Consider the following 16,522-nt stretch of genomic DNA (forward strand, 5'->3'; position numbering starts at 1 on the left):
TATTCATACATTACATACAAACTCATATATTTCAGATGTTTATTTTGTTTAATTTTGATGATTACAAATGACAACAAATGAAAATCTCAAATTCATCATATCAGAAAATTAGAATATTACTGAAGACCAATAAAAACAAAGGATTTATAGAAATGTTGGCCAACTGAAAAGTATGAACATGAAAAGTATGAGCATGTACAGCACTCAGTATTTAGTTGGGCCTCCTTTGGCCTGTATTACTGCAGCAATGCGGCGTGGCATGGAGTCGATCAGTCTGTGGCACTGCTCAGGTGTTATGATAGCCCAGGTTGCTCTAATAGTGGCTTTTAGCTCTTCTGAATTGTTGGGTCTGGTGTATTGCATCTTCTTCTTCACAATACCCCATAGATTTTCTATGGGGTTAAGGTGTTACGCCCACCAAGGACACAACATATTTGAGGACACGAGACAAAAAATGAGGGTTCAAAAAAAGATATTTTATCAATAAATTCTCTCCGTTTTAGTTGTTCTTGGTTCGGCTTCTTCAGATGTTCTGCGAAGAGAAAAATAGTGCCCCAAAAAAAGAAAAAAAGAAACCCAAAGTAACAACAGAAAGTTGGACCTGGCAGGCCGATCAAACAGAATAAAACGGTACAGCAGGGGGCCAACCCTATACAGGGCCGTCGAAGCCCCTACTGGTACCGGACTAAAGGCAAAAGATAACCTAAGCGAAAGAAAAATCGAAAACAGGACTACTGGTCCCGCCAGGCCAAAAACCTCAAGAAAAAAGTAAGAAAAAGGTAACAAAAATACCACATGGCAGGCTGGAACGTCCGCTGCAGGCCGCAGCGACAAGACAAGTGCGCACCGCGCACGATGGAGCAAATGAAGCAGGTGGGAAGTGGCGTCCAAACGAGGTTGGAAAGGAACGCGCTAACGTGCTGAAGGCCAGCCTATTTATAGGCGGACGACAGCACCACAAATTAACATAATTAACTTGCTAAAAGAATCCCAAAATATATTAACAAAAGATCCTTCAACTAAAGTTTATAAGAAACAAAGAAAAGAAATGGACAAAAATCATAATGTGCCCGAAGCACATAACACCCCCACCCAAAGACTCTGAATGGGGTCTGAAGTAAAAAAAAACCCCAACCCATTCAGAGAAAAAAACAAACGGGACTAGAGACGCGAGAGTGCGTCGGCCACTACGTTGTCTTTACCACGAACATGCTGTATAGAGATGTTAAAGGATTGGAGTCGCAAAGACCAGTTCATCAAGCGGCGGTTTTTATTCCGCATGCGAGCCAGAAAAACTAACGGATTATGGTCCGTAAAAACAACCACAGATCCGATAGAACCTCCAACATACACCTCAAAATGTTCCAAAGCAAGGATCAACGCTAATGCCTCCTTCTCAATGGTGGAATACCATCTCTGATACTTATCCAGTTTCTTAGAAAAATAAGAAACCGGATGTTCCACCCCATCAGTACCATCCTGGAGCAGGACAGCTCCGACACCAGAATCACAAGCGTCCACAGCCAACTTAAATGGTACATCAAAACGAGGAGCAGACAACACAGGGGCATTAACCAGCAAATGCTTAGTTTGCTCAAAAGCAGATTGACACCGATCAGACCAAATAAAAGCCACTTTAGGGCTAAGTAGGTCTGTCAACGGGGCAGCCACAGAGGAAAAGTTTTTACAAAACCCCCTGTAGTAGCCAACCATCGCCAGATAGCGGCGTAGCTCAGTACGAGTGGTGGGCACTGGGACAGAAAGAATAGCCTCTACTTTAGCCTCAACGGGGCGCACCTGACCTCCCCCGACCCTTTTTCCAAGATAGGTCACCGTCGCGTGGCCGAATTGGCATTTAGAAAGATTAACCGTCAAATTAGCCTCACTCAGACGCGTAAAAACAGTTTTTAAATGGTCAACGTGCTCAGTCCAGGTAGCAGAACAAATCACCACGTCATCCAAATAAGCCTCACAGAATGATAAACCCGACAAAACAACATTCATTAGCCGTTGAAACGTCGCTGGGGCGTTACGCATCCCAAAAGCCATCACGGTGTACTGAAGGAAATCATCGGGTGTGACAAAGGCGGAAATCTCCTGGGCTCTCGCCGTTAAGGGCACCTGCCAGTACCCCTTTAGCAAATCCAGCTTCGTAACGAACTGGGCAGCCCCCACATGGTCCACACAATCCTCCATACGAGGGAGTGGATAGCAATCCGGCCTAGTCACCCCATTTACCTTCCTGAAGTCCGTACAAAAACGGTCCTCCCCATTGGCTTTAACAGTCAGGAGACATGGTGAACTCCACGCACTACTGCTGGCAACAGCAAGTCCATGTTCCACCATGTACTCCACCTGCGTCTGCAAACGGCGCCGTTTGTCTGGGTTCACTCTGTACGGGTGTTGTTTAATTGGCCTGGAATCACCAACGTCAATGTCATGGCTGAGCACACGAGTCTGAGTGGGAATATCTGCAAACAGAGACCTATGAGACTGGATCAAATGAACCACATCAGCCTGCTTGGAAAAATCAAGGTGTGACAACAAGAGAGGCAAGTTCCCCAACACCGCTGAATTTGGAACCCTCCCTTCAGTAACAGCCGGGGAGAAAACGTCATCTTCAGGTTCAGCACCGGACAGCTCCTCCCGTGCATCTGCAGCTGCCCCGACATCTGCGTCATCTCGTTCACTGGAAACACAACTGATAGATTTATGCAGAGCAGATGCACGTTCGACGTACGGCTTCAGCATGTTCACATGACATAAGCGTGAAGTGCGCCTCCGATCAGGAGTAGAGATCAGATAATCACGATTACCAACCTTTCTCGTGATTGTATAAGGCCCACTATAGCGCGCTTGCAAGCTGGAACCAGGAACCGGAAGTAACGCTAACACTTTCTCCCCAGGCTGAAAAACTCTCAAAACTGCCCTTCTGTCAAACAAGGACTTCATTTTAGCCTGTGCAGTTTTAAGATTCTCTTTAGCAATCTCACACGCACGATTCAACTTCATCCGGAAATTACTAACATAGTCTAACAAATTCAGGTCAGATTTGTCACACAACCACTTCTCTTTCAACAGCCTTAAAGGGCCGCGAACAGTGTGAGCAAAAACCAAGTCCGACGGGCTAAACCCCAGAGATTCCTGAACCACCTCCCGAATAGCAAACATTTGTAAATGTACACCTTCATCCCAGTCTTTTTCAAACTCCAAACAGTAGGTGCGAAGCATTGTTTTTAAAGTTTGATGGAAACGCTCGAGTGCGCCCTGACTCTCTGGGTGATAAGTGCTGGAATGACAGTGCTTTATGTCCAATTGACGTAAAACCTGTGCAAAAACTCTAGACATGAAATTAGACCCCTGGTCAGTCTGCACAACCTGAGGTAAACCAAACAATGAAAAAAACTTTGTCAATGCTTTAACCACTACGGGCGTAGTTATTTTACGCACCGGAAAAACCTCTGGAAAACGAGTAGAGGTGCACATCACCGTTACTAAGAATTTATTCCCCGCTTTGGTTCGAGGCAACGGACCCACACAGTCAACCAATACTCTCTCAAATGGTTCAGTGATGGCTGGGATGGGATACAAAGGAGCAGGAGAAATCGTCTGATTTGGCTTTCCAGACACTTGACAAAAGTGACACGAATTACAATAGCGCACGACATCGCTCTTCAATCCTGGCCAAAAGAAATGACGCAAAATGCGATCATAGGTCTTTCTGATGCCAAGGTGACCCGCTAACGGATTATCATGTGCCAACCGCAAAATTTCTGAACGATATGGAGATGGAACAACAATCTGCTTCACCACACTCCACTCTTCAACAGGAGACACATTCAAAGGGGTCCATTTACGCATCAGAAGACCATCATCCAAAAAATAGCCAGTAGAAATGGAGTCAGGCTTATCAGTTAATGCATCGCCGAACAATGACTCCAAACTCTTATCACTTTTCTGGAGCTCGATCAACTGCTTCCTAGACCATGATAGCGTATTCACATCCAACATGTCATCCTCCACAGTCCGCTTCAATGGAACATGTTCGGATTCAGCGTTGAACAAAAAACTTCCACTCAAGTCAAACTCATCTTTCCTCTCGGCTTGATGACGTTTAAGTGCTGCACGCGTAACTGCGCATGACGTGAAAACACCTGGGAATTTACGGGCGAGCGCATCTGGACAGTCGCTCAACACCGGAACAGGTGTAACCTCTGGGGTAACCAATACTCGACCCCCAGCCAAATCGTTGCCCATGATCATGGAGACGCCCGCTATTGGAAAACTAGGACGCACCCCAACCACAGCGTCACCAGACCACAGCTCAGACTGGATCACGATTTTATGCAGAGGAACGCAGATTTCTTGCATGCCAAAACCACGCACTGGAACATCAGAGCCAATCGCAGTGTCGTTATTCAACGGCAAGATTCCCTCCATAATAAAAGATTGAGAGGCAGCAGTGTCTCGTAATATTTTTACAGGGATCTTTTCACCAGTTAGAGACAAAGAAACAAATCCATCCATAATGAAAGGCTTAAAATCAGCATACTCGCAAGGCTGTGTTGAAAGCGGATGAACATCGCCTTTCACGGTTTTAATTAGAGCGACGGGCTTAGTGTTCTTTTTCTGCAAAACCGGGCAATTGGCTATGACGTGTCCACCCTTTTTACAATAAAAACACGTCCCATTAGTTTTTAATTCCAACCTGTTATCCGATTTGCCTCCCACGCCACCGAGCGCAGCAGATACATCTGTTTCAACAAGCGAGGCAGTTTTGGCCCACTCCTTCCCATTATTTTCAGAGTAGTCAAACTTACTAAAGAGATGTGAGCGCTCAAAATTACTTTTGTGCGTTAACATGTACTCATCAACGAGCACCGCAGCTTCTGACACATTTGAGACTTTATTTTCATTCAAGTAGGTGGTAACTTTCTCAGGCAAATTATTTTTAAAGTCTTCCAACAAAATAAGTTGCTTAAGCTGCGCAAAATCGGCAACCTTCTTAGAAGCGCACCAACGATCAAAGAGAATTTCCTTATCTCTAACAAAATCCACATAAGTTTGATTGTAGCGTTTTTTTAACTTACGAAATTTCTGACGATAAGCCTCTGGTACTAGTTCATATGCCCTCAAAACAGCACTTTTAACTTTTTCAAAATCAAGGCTATCAGCCACAGAAAGAGACGCATACGCCTCCTGCGCTTTGCCACTTAATGCACACTGTAACAACAAAGTCCACACATTTTTGGGCCACTTAAGTGTGAGTGCCACTCTTTCAAATAAAGTAAAGTATTTATCAACATCCCGCTCATTAAATGGAGGAACCAGGCGAACATTTCTACTCACGTCAAAATCAGTCGATTTGGGTTGTGAGGACTCAGCACCAAGCTCGAGTTCCTTCAAACGCAGTTCGGCTTGTATCTCTAATCGTCGCTGTTCAAGATGCAGCTCCTTTTCTCTCAAAGCAAGCGGACCCAATTCAACTTCCAGTTCCTTCAAACGCACCGGGTCATCTTTCAACGAAGCCTTTGATGGCGATCCAACAGGACTTTTCGGAAAAACTGTAGCAGGAAAAATTCCTATCTGCACCAGCGCTTCTAACAACTCAGCTTTAACTGTTCCCCTCTTAACGCGTTTATCTACGGTAACCTTGAAATGCTCGGCTATTAACAGCAACTGATCCTTTGTGCAGTTACGCAAAGTATCCAACGTGGGCCCTCGAACAAACTCATCCAGGTCAAACTCCATGTCTACCCCTGGAATCAAGCCACACCAAATCAGGAACACCTCTGCACAAATGAAGCTACAGCACCACCAGAACCGAATGCTCTAACTAATCAGCGCAACGCGCGTCAGCTGCGCAAAAATACACACAAACCCAGCACAACCGCCAACAAACAAGAACCAACCGTAGGACACGACCTGTCTCTAAAAGGCACACTTTGTTTAAACAAGCCCCCAAAAAATATGTTACGCCCACCAAGGACACAACATATTTGAGGACACGACACAAAAATGAGGGTTCAAAAAAAGATATTTTATTAATAAATTCTCTCCGTTTTAGTTGTTCTTGGTTCGGCTTCTTCAGATGTTCTGCGAAGAGAAAAATAGTTAACGGCCCTCAAATCCCGTGCCCCAAAAAAAGAAAAAAAAGAAACCCAAAGTAACAACAGAAAGTTGGACCTGGCAGGCCGATCAAACAGAATAAAACGGTACAGCAGGGGGCCAACCCTATACAGGGCCGTCGAAGCCCCTACTGGTACCGGACTAAAGGCAAAAAATAACCTAAGCGAAAGAAAAATCGAAAACAGGACTACCGGTCCCGCCAGGCCAAAAACCTCAAGAAAAAAGTAAGAAAAAGGTAACAAAAATACCACATGGCAGGCTGGAACGTCCGCTGCAGGCCGCAGCGACAAGACAAGTGCGCACCGCGCACGATGGAGCAAATGAAGCAGGTGGGAAGTGGCGTCCAAACGAGGTTGGAAAGGAACGCGCTAACGTGCTGAAGGCCAGCCTATTTATAGGCGGACGACAGCACCACAAATTAACATAATTAACTTGCTAAAAGAATCCCAAAATATATTAACAAAAGATCCTTCAACTAAAGTTTATAAGAAACAAAGAAAAGAAATGGACAAAAATCATAATGTGCCCGAAGCACATAACACAAGCTAAGAACTTTCCATTACAAAACCACAAAGGAAGCCACCACCTGCTAGAAATGTTGGCAGGGTTGGGCGGTAGCTGGGTGAAACCTAAATAGTGATAGGGTAACGGAAGAGGTTAAAATGATTTTATAAATGCTCTGGTGATAGCCCTAATGGGAACTTTTTATTGGTGGTTGCCTTTCATCCTAAATTTCTGTTTCTTAAATTTGATTTTATGGATTGGTTGATGACTAATTTTCCTTCACTGTAAAGTTTGTCAGTCCTGTTTTAAACGATGGGATTGGCAATAAAATACAGATTCTTTTAATCCAGTCCATTTCTATTCAGGATTTCTCTTTCTTTATATAAGAAACCTGAGCTGCTTTCCTGAGTTCCAGTGTTCAATAATTTATTTTTGACCAGCACCTCAACCTCAGCCCACCCACATCTGCCCATCAGTTACAGTTTTAGTCACTTCTCATGATCCTGATTTTACTCCACCTCCTCTCTTCCACGCTCCCGCGCGCACACACACACAAACCTAAACCTCTAGCTAGTCTCTACAGTCAGTTACCCACGCATATGCAGCATGAATAGGACTAGAAAACTGTCATGCATCATCAAATGTGTGGAGTCTCTTCTGACTATATAATTGTGCTTTTAATGTGGAGGCATTTGAATGGCTTTCTGCAGAGTGCTCCCTGCATACATGGCTGAATGGTTCTTTAGCCAGGCAGACAATGTGTCAGAGGGACCGCAGTGCTCATGGGTACCAGAGTCCAAATCTGATTCAGCTCTGAGTCAGTTGGTCATTTCACTAGAAAAGCAGTTTGTGGGGTTAGACCTGACCTCAGCTCTCACATTGTCTGGAATGCCTGAAAGAGGTGAAAATGTTTGACATGTCCACTGAATGTGTGTCCCCATTAGAGGGCAGGGTCTCCCCGAATATGTTTCGTCAAATGCTCTGAATACACATGACTTTAGCAATTTTTTGGCTGACAATTAAGTGCTCTAAAATGTAGCTGTCATCAAATTATAAGTGCTTGCATACTGTTTTTTTTCTTTTTCCTTTTGAAAAATTATTTACTTGCTGAGATATATTTTTTCTTTTTGTCTTGCAGGTCTAAGTGGACAGCCAGCTGATATTGAGAAGCGAAAAACTGTGTTTGGAGAAAATCTAATCCCACCCAAAAAATCCAAAACTTTCTTACAATTAGTGTGGGAGGCACTACAGGATGTCACATTAATTATTCTTGAAGTGGCAGCCATAGTTTCACTAGGCCTTTCTTTTTATAGACCACCAGATGCTGAAAGAGAACGTAAGTGAAATGTTGCTGAATTACATGGATTATTTATTTGTATGTGCTATTGTATTAATGCAGTATTTCATGAAACTGTTCCAGAAGTTTTTCATTCTTTGATGTTGGAGAAAGATGTTTTCTCCTTTCAGAATAATTCTGGCTTTTTGTCAACTCAAAACATTTTTGACCTTCCAATTAATTTGATCAGAAACTGATAATAAAATTCTTCCTTTGGATGATAATTTGCTTAAACATTTGTTCCTCCATCAGGGATGACTGTTACAACACCTTTGGTTTAACTGTAAATAAACCTTTTACATTGCTGTGGAGGAAACGAAGCCACCATTTTTCAAAGTCTTTACAGCCATTCATTAGCTGTTTTTTTTTTTTTTATCAAAATGCTGTACAAATTTTGAGTGAACTTTTATGTCCAAAAAAAAAAACCCAAGTGGAAGTGTTTTCATCTATTGGAGCAAATTATCCAAGCAATGCCAAACATAATGTTGTCATACCTTTAAGTTATGCTTGCCTGTAGTAAACAGGAAGTAGAGTTAACAAGCTAGCACAGACCACTGATCAGTAATGGAGGGAGATTTTGATGAATGTGTTGCAAACAGGCAAGTTGTGCTTACTTTAACGTCATTTGGATATGAGGAAAGAGAAGTCCGATTCTAAAGCTTGCATTCAGGACGCTGGCAGTGGAAACTAGTCAGTCATGTAAGATAAATATTAGCTCCGTCAGAACATAACAGATATATTGCCATCTCTTTTTCAAGAAAATTTATTAGGTTTGATTAAAAGTTTGCTGTTTTCATCAAGCACTTCTCATAGTTATGTGAAAATGTGCATAAAAACCCAGAATGGAAACAAGTCTTTATTTTTCTGCTTGGGAGCATTTTACCTCTCAGAGCCGAATTTTTGGCTCCTTCAATCAAACTGAGTTCAGCATTGCTTGAAGCAGAAACGCAGCCTTAGACCCCAGCACTACATTCACCTTGTTTGACTACAAATAGGAAGATCCTTTTTTTGAAATGCCATTAGGTTTTTGCCCTTTGTAAAAATATAAAAATCCTTGCCAAATGTTGAGCTTTTGTCTCATGGGTTCAGAAAATATTTTTGTAGATGGATCATAAATAGATTTCTAAATGTGATGTTGGCATTTATGGTCATTTTTGTCAGATGTAGTTTTCATTTTAAAACATTCATAGGTGCCGTTTTTGTCAATTCTCTTAATAATTTCATAATGAACAATAACCAATAAAGTAAATAAAGTTTGTCTTCTTGTTCGGTTCTTCTGCTTTTTTAAACAGGGACGGGTTGGATTGGATTTTTTTCTCTTGATTAATGAAATCATTCAATTCAATTCAGTTTATTTATATAGCGCCAAATTCACAACACGTCACCTCAAGGTCACAGTTCAACCAGATCATACAGTCAAATTGATTCAAAAAGTAGTTTTTTTTTTAAAGCACTTCTCTTATGCTTTACAAAAAATTGGTATGATCGGAGACGTGAATAAAATAAATCTGTAGAAGGGCAAAACATTTCTCCCATCACCGTATTTTTAACTATGTGGAGGATTTTCTGGTATCTGAATCAAGATTTTATCTCTGTCTTGCTCTGCAGATTGTGGAAGAGCTGCTGGTGGTGGAGATGATGAAGGGGAGTCTGAGGCAGGCTGGATAGAGGGTGCTGCCATTCTTCTTTCAGTTATCTGTGTTGTGTTGGTGACAGCATTTAATGACTGGAGTAAAGACAAGCAGTTTAGAGGCCTCCAAAGCCGAATTGAGCAGGAGCAGAAATTTACTGTTGTCCGAGCAGGACAAGTTATCCAAATTCCCGTGGCTGAGATTGTGGTAGGCGATGTTGCACAAGTAAAATATGGTAAGAGCAGTTTTGTATTACAGGTACATATACATGAATTTGGGATTTATAAATGATCCCCAATGTGTTCCAGGTGACCTCTTACCTGCGGATGGAGTCCTTGTACAAGGCAATGATCTTAAAATCGATGAAAGCTCACTCACAGGAGAGTCGGACCATGTGAAGAAAACACTAGAAAAAGATCCAATGATGTTATCAGGTAATGTTTTTCATGTAATTTTTATTTTATTTTGCAAAACTGGTATTAAGACTATCTCAGTGCTGCCCTCTTTGGGTTGAATAGTTAATATTGTAGTTGACTTTTTCTATTGGTTCAAACAACACGTGCCTTTATAAAATCATCTGACTCAGACAAAAGATTTATTGTCCTTCTGTTCATTATCCATGCTTGAATAAAGCTAAGCTAGCTTCCACCTCCTTCAACCTAAACCACATCCCCACTTAACCTCCACTTCTCATCCCCACACGTAGCCCTGCTCTATCAGGGTGTCTTGGCACCAAGTCTTATTTGTTCATAATATAACTATTTAAAAACCTTCTAAGATATGTAGATCCAATTTTAAGAAGCCAAATACAAACGCATTCAAAAACTTTTCTGCTAAAAATAAATAACTGCTTTTTAAATATTTATCTTTCCACCTAATAATCCACTACCTTTTGTTTATTGACCTCTTTAAATTTCACACAATGCACTTTTAAATTTGAGGATATAAGGAAAAAGAAAATATAAATAATTAGTTCCATGCTAATAATATATTTTTATCCTTTAAAAGCTCCCTTTGTACTAGAAGTCATTTTTAAAGCAACCTGAACTTTTGTTTAGCAAAGTTAATGAGCGTAAAATTAAAGAGCTATTTAGTTGCAATATAAATGTTATGCTTCAGTTGCTTTGCGTGTGCAAAGTGGTTAGGTGTGGAAAATGACCCTAATCACATTGTTTATTTATAGGAGATTCATTGGTCTCCTAATACTTATTACTATGACGACACTAACATGGTAAGGAAGGTCTTATTAGAGTTCCTTGAATAATTGATCTGGAAAGAAAATAATAGGAAAAGCTATTTATTATGAAATTGTTTATTGTCTAGTTGTTATTGCTGCTGAGATTGTCCAAGAAAAATTTTAAAATGCAAGAATTTTTATGCCAGGCTGCGTGTTTCACTTGAAAGACTGAAGTTATTTAAAGTAGATTTATTAGAATAAAAAGGGGTTTGGTGTTCTGTTCCCGCTGCTGAATGGAATCAGTTCAAGCTGTTATTGACTGTCACAACAATAAGTTTTTCTTTTAGAAATATGATAAAATGTTTTTGCTTTGTTGATTTTTGTCCCTGTATTAGCAATCGCTTCTTTCTGCATCGTTATTTGTATTTCCTTTTTTTATGTCTACCTGACTGTACTGCATATCGCCTTACTAAAACACTGAACAAAGTACTTCTGCTTAACATTTGCACCTAAATTAACAAAGGAAAAAAAAGGAAATCCGTTATCAGTAAGGTTATAAAAGGTATAATTAAATATGGATGAAAAAAATTTGTAAAATGGTTTCTATACTTGTGTTTTAACCTTTCATGTATTTACTGACACATTTCCTTTCTGTTTAAAGGCACTCATGTAATGGAAGGCTCAGGAAAAATGGTGGTGACTGCTGTGGGGGTCAACTCTCAAACTGGAATTATCTTCTGTCTACTCGGGGCTGCCGAAGACGACGATGAAGATGAAGAGGAAAAGAAGAAGGAAAAGGAGGAGAAGAAAAAACAGCGAAAAAGTTGGTGGTGTTCCACTCTTGTCTATCCTACTGGTTTTAGTTGTCTATCCTGGAAACCCAGTTTACAAACACTCTTAGTGGTCAGCAGGTTTTTCCCAGAGCCTTGCAACACATTTTTACTGCCAACTTCTCGTGTCCATTTTCATAAAGGGAGATAATTCATTATTAAATTTGTTTAAAAACAAATACAATCAGTATGAAGCTACAAATTTAAAAAGGCTTTAGCATCACTGGGCCCTAATATGGCTGGGTCTACAAAAACAGTGTTTTCTTTGTGCATGTTTTTTTTTTTTTTTTTTAACTCCAAATCCGGGATTTCTAAAATGTTGCCACAATGTTTCCTGATGGAGGCTGAAGGGATGCCTCAAGGGATAAAAGGGAAGTTTGCTGTACTTGGTTTGACCTTCTTTGATCTAAAAGTTTTGCTGTCTGCTGTACCTTCAGTGAGACACAGTCATGTCTCTTCATGTTGCATTAGATACAGTTTCCGTTTAAATGGCTTATGTCTCTGAGCATCCTCTGACCTAAATTTTAAGAACCTCACTAAAACGGCAAATGGGTAACTGAGTTTTCTTGATAACCACTTGCATGCTAAAGAGTGTTTTCGTTAGGTTGACCTGATTACACTTTATTTATTTAGAATAAAGCTGATTTTTGTTCAATGCCTATCACCAGCTATGTCTGTGCTTCTGTTTTTAAAACAAAAATTTTGATGGGCAGCAACCTGTATTTAAGTGTTTATCATCAATATAATGAAAGTATGTTAAGATGGACCAAATAAGACGACAATTACTTCAAAGTCAGAGTTACCACACTGATATAAAAAGATCAGAATCTAAGGAGGATTCTATGACAGTGTTAGGGCTCAATAAATATAACTATGCATGAAATTTACATTTTCATCCGAGTATATCAGTGATGAGTGTGCTTTCAACAGGAGCTACGCACGGACCCCTAATGTGTGGAGCTTTCAGGATGAAATTAACCCGATTCAAAAATCATTTGCATCTGTTTTCTGATTTTAAACGTATAGGGATCAAACATTTAGAACGCTCCCCCATGGTATTTGTTTAACCATCTGTGTTTTCTGTAAGTTTATTATCTTTGGTTTGTTTTTGTTTTTCTGATAGATAAGAAACAGGATGGATCAGTGGAAAATCGAAAAAAAGGTATGTTTCATACCCTGGAACACTGAGTTAAAGCTTCATATAAAATAAAATATACACTTTTAATTTGGCTTAGATGCTTTTATGCTATATATACATTTCCAATAGAATTGGAAAAGAAAAGCATTTTTATTTCTTTCTGGACACCGTCAGGGTAAACTTAGTACGGGCTGTTCTCGGCTGTCCGGTGTGCTGTCTGGCCCTCCCTTTCTCTCGTCCTTCCCTGGCACATTGTGCTTTGAGCAGCAGGTGCTATTGAATCCAGTTATAGCGATTAGTGATGAAGAGATTAAAGCCATGCAACAATTTTGAGGCCAGAACATCTGCTTTCCCACCCATGGCTCTCTCCAGTTGTCTCTCAGGTTCCTATGATTTGATTTTTTTTTCCTTTCTTTTTGGTGTAAAACTATTTGCTTCAGAGCTGAACTGTAAGCGCTCCACTTGTGCAGTTTTAGGTTTAAGGAAATGATATCTAGGCTGTTTCCTGCCAATTCCAATAGCTAGGCAGCCTTCTAGCGCTGCTAGGACTTTATGATCAGTGTAGCTTCAGTCTGTGACCACAACCCTGGCACTGGTCCCCGGTGCACAGATTCCCTCTGCCTGCCAGGAATCAACAATAATCCTTTAGACTGAGATTACAGCGACCGTGTAAGTGCAAAAGAAGCCATATTCCACAGCAGCTGCAGCACTGCTGTATTTCTGTGGCAAAAAGTCACATACAGTGTACCATGTTATTTTCTAAAGCAAAATAATCTTAACAGCCTGTGACAAATTACATTCAAGCGTTTTTTTCTCCTCCATTTAAACAACTTGATTTATTGTGTAACCCTTTAAAAGATGGTATTGTGATTTAGGGAAAAGTCAGATATTTTACCATCCTTCCATTTTTACTGTATGTAATGTATCACGTTTCCCTAATTTTGCTTTTAAATATCCCATTTTTAACATGACTGCCATGTTAGCCACCTTCTCCTGGTTTGGCACGGAATGCTCTAATTAAATGTTGTTTTAAATAACTCTGATGTACATGTTTTAACTTTAGCATCTTTTTTCTTTGCATAACCATTAATACTGCAGTCATTTTATTTCACTGTGTTCAGACATCTCACTCATATCAATACAATTTTTATTATGTTTTGGGGGTCTATTCCTAGATAGAATAAAATATTGCTAATACACAGCCTGTTGTTAATATCTTTAAGTGGGTGTCTGCTAATAAGCTGTATAGTCAGTTTTTTTCAGAGTAGTTCAGTATATGTTCATATTTGTGCCCGTTTCACTGAAATTTAGGCCAATACGCAATTTTTTTTATCAGCAGCAGTGCTGGGCACAGCCGCCTTACCGCTGCTGCAGGTGGATCAGAGCAACGTCTCCTGGTCAATCTGATAGTTTGCATATTGAGGGGGGATACGAACACCGCCTCAAACTAGAAAAAGGAGTGTGCTAAATTAGCAAATAGAGAAAAAAAGGACTATGCAGGTGTAGCATATAATAAAAAATCCTGTTGAGAACCCTGATAATGCTACTCTGTAAATATGATTATTATGAATCGTTTGTTTTATGAATGAAAGTCAATTAAGGGGTCATATATAAAGTTTTGATAAATTTAACTGTGGGTCTGGAATACATGCTTAATCCAACTAACTATTTTTTTAATTCAACATATAGCAGACTTGCATTGCAGGTAATAAAGACTTTAAACATGTGACATGTTATGGTTTTACCTCCCTCATGAAGAAAGCTTTGAATATTAGGGAATAAAATCTATTTATTTGCACAGTTCTCCGTGTCTTTATATTTCCTATTGTCTTGTAGTCGACATCCCTAATTTTTATAAAAATAGTTGAAAAAATATATGGCAAAAATATAGACACTGCTTATTTTTTGTTCCTCCCCTCTACCAGTTGTTGAAATTTTCTCATAAACTTAAAGGTAGTTTTCAAAACCAATGAATCAGACAGCAAATTAGGCAAACCAGTACAATAATTGCAAAGGTCGGATAAAATTAAATACATAAAATTTCAGTTGTTTCGTTTGTGATGTATAAATTATGCTGTATGCAGTGTTTATTTGCATAGTTACTAAAATCTGTTGCTTGCTCAGTGTTTATGAATACCCAGGTGAGTTCTCTGCAGATCTGTTACAGCGTGTTTGCTTTGTGCTCTTTGCTGCAGCAAAAGCACAGGATGGTGCAGCTATGGAGATGCAGCCTCTCAACAGCGACGAAGCAACTGATGCAGAGGAGAAGAAAAAAGCCAACTTGCCAAAGAAAGAAAAGTCTGTTCTCCAAGGCAAACTAACCAAACTAGCTGTGCAAATTGGGAAAGCAGGTGATTGAGAAAAACATCTTTCTGATGAATAACGGAACCAGTCGTATACATTCATGTGATTTATCTTTGATTTCTTCTTTCTTTCCAGGGCTGCTTATGTCAGCCGTCACTGTCATTATCCTGGTGGTGATGTTTGTAATAGACACATTCTGGATCCAGGACCTGCCTTGGGTCAAGGACTGCACGCCCATTTACATCCAGTTCTTTGTGAAATTCTTTATCATTGGTGTGACCGTCCTGGTGGTGGCTGTTCCTGAAGGCCTGCCGCTTGCCGTAACCATCTCTCTGGCTTACTCTGTGAAGGTAAATTCCACCTGTGCCAGTAATGACCAGCTTAAATGCACGCGTATTAAAACAAGCAGGCCAGGCTGTAGAGATGTGACTGATACCTCTAAGCCATGCACTGATCCCTTCTGTTTCTCAGCAAAGTCATGCCAAATGAGTAAAACTCTCCTTCTTTTAATGCAGAAAATGATGAAGGACAACAACCTTGTGAGACATTTGGATGCCTGTGAGACGATGGGAAACGCTACAGCTATTTGCTCTGATAAGACGGGAACCCTCACCATGAACCGCATGACTGTGGTCCAGGTCTTCATCGCTGAAAAGCACCACAGGAAAGTCCCAGAACCAGAAAGCATCCCTTCCTCTACTTTAGACACGCTGATTGTTGGAATAGCTGTTAATTGCGCCTACACTACTAATATCATGGTAGGCGTGTAAAAATGTGTTCCAGCTGTAAAATATACTGTCAGGATCTGGGTTTAGAATCTCATCTTCATGTCTCTTTGCTATGTTTTTCCTCAGCCTCCAGAAAAAGAAGGGGGTCTGCCTCGTCAGCTGGGCAACAAAACAGAGTGTGCCTTGCTTGGCTTCTCTAATGATTTGAAACGAGACTATCACGCCATCCGCAGTGAAATCCCTGAAGAGAAGCTCTACAAAGTCTACACGTTCAACTCTGTTCGCAAATCTATGAGCACCGTGTTGAAGATGGCCGACGGCAGCTTCCGGATGTTCAGCAAAGGAGCCTCAGAAATTCTCCTTAAAAAGTAAACAATGCTTTTCATTTCTGGGGTCTGCCTTTTGTCGCTTTGGATTTCCTATTTCATCCTATTATTTTTGTTTTTTAAGTTATTTTTTGTTTGTTTTTTTTCTCTGGTCCTCTATTAAAGTGAAACTTGTTTCATTGGGACCTTTTCAGACTTGTTCCAGTTGGCCAGACGTTGTACTAAATTATGTGTAATAGCTTAAGCAGCTAAGAAGTTCAAGTATATCCCACCCAAGCCCCTTATGTTGAGACTTAAAACAAGTGCTAAGAAAATGAGCCGGTAACAGCTCAGTAAGCTCCTTAATGGAGCAGGCCCACAGAAGGCTTAGTGTTACATCTGATTACATCAGCACACTACTGAAATAATGTGTTTTTCTG

The 16,522-nt window shown here is 40.4% G+C and overlaps 1 protein-coding gene across 6 annotated transcripts in view; it reads left to right on the forward strand.

The window, feature by feature from the left end:
- Positions 1-16,522, forward strand: part of atp2b1a (ATPase plasma membrane Ca2+ transporting 1a) — a 66,464-nt gene that overhangs the window by 36,128 nt on the left and 13,814 nt on the right. For 4 of the 6 annotated variants that reach the window (XM_038288432.1, XM_038288429.1, XM_038288434.1 and 1 more), the window contains 9 exons: positions 7,772-7,969; positions 9,578-9,835; positions 9,909-10,034; positions 11,439-11,600; positions 12,731-12,769; positions 14,941-15,096; positions 15,185-15,399; positions 15,565-15,807; positions 15,904-16,145. In XM_038288432.1, coding sequence (XP_038144360.1) covers positions 7,772-7,969; positions 9,578-9,835; positions 9,909-10,034; positions 11,439-11,600; positions 12,731-12,769; positions 14,941-15,096; positions 15,185-15,399; positions 15,565-15,807; positions 15,904-16,145 — 1,639 coding nt within the window. The remainder of the gene's footprint in view (positions 1-7,771; positions 7,970-9,577; positions 9,836-9,908; positions 10,035-11,438; positions 11,601-12,730; positions 12,770-14,940; positions 15,097-15,184; positions 15,400-15,564; positions 15,808-15,903; positions 16,146-16,522) is intronic. The other 2 variants (XM_038288431.1, XM_038288433.1) reach the window with 1 other exon arrangement.

This window comes from Cyprinodon tularosa, unplaced genomic scaffold, assembly GCF_016077235.1.
Source record: "Cyprinodon tularosa strain WSP-4 unplaced genomic scaffold, ASM1607723v1 ctg255, whole genome shotgun sequence".
Lineage (NCBI taxonomy): Eukaryota > Metazoa > Chordata > Actinopteri > Cyprinodontiformes > Cyprinodontidae > Cyprinodon > Cyprinodon tularosa.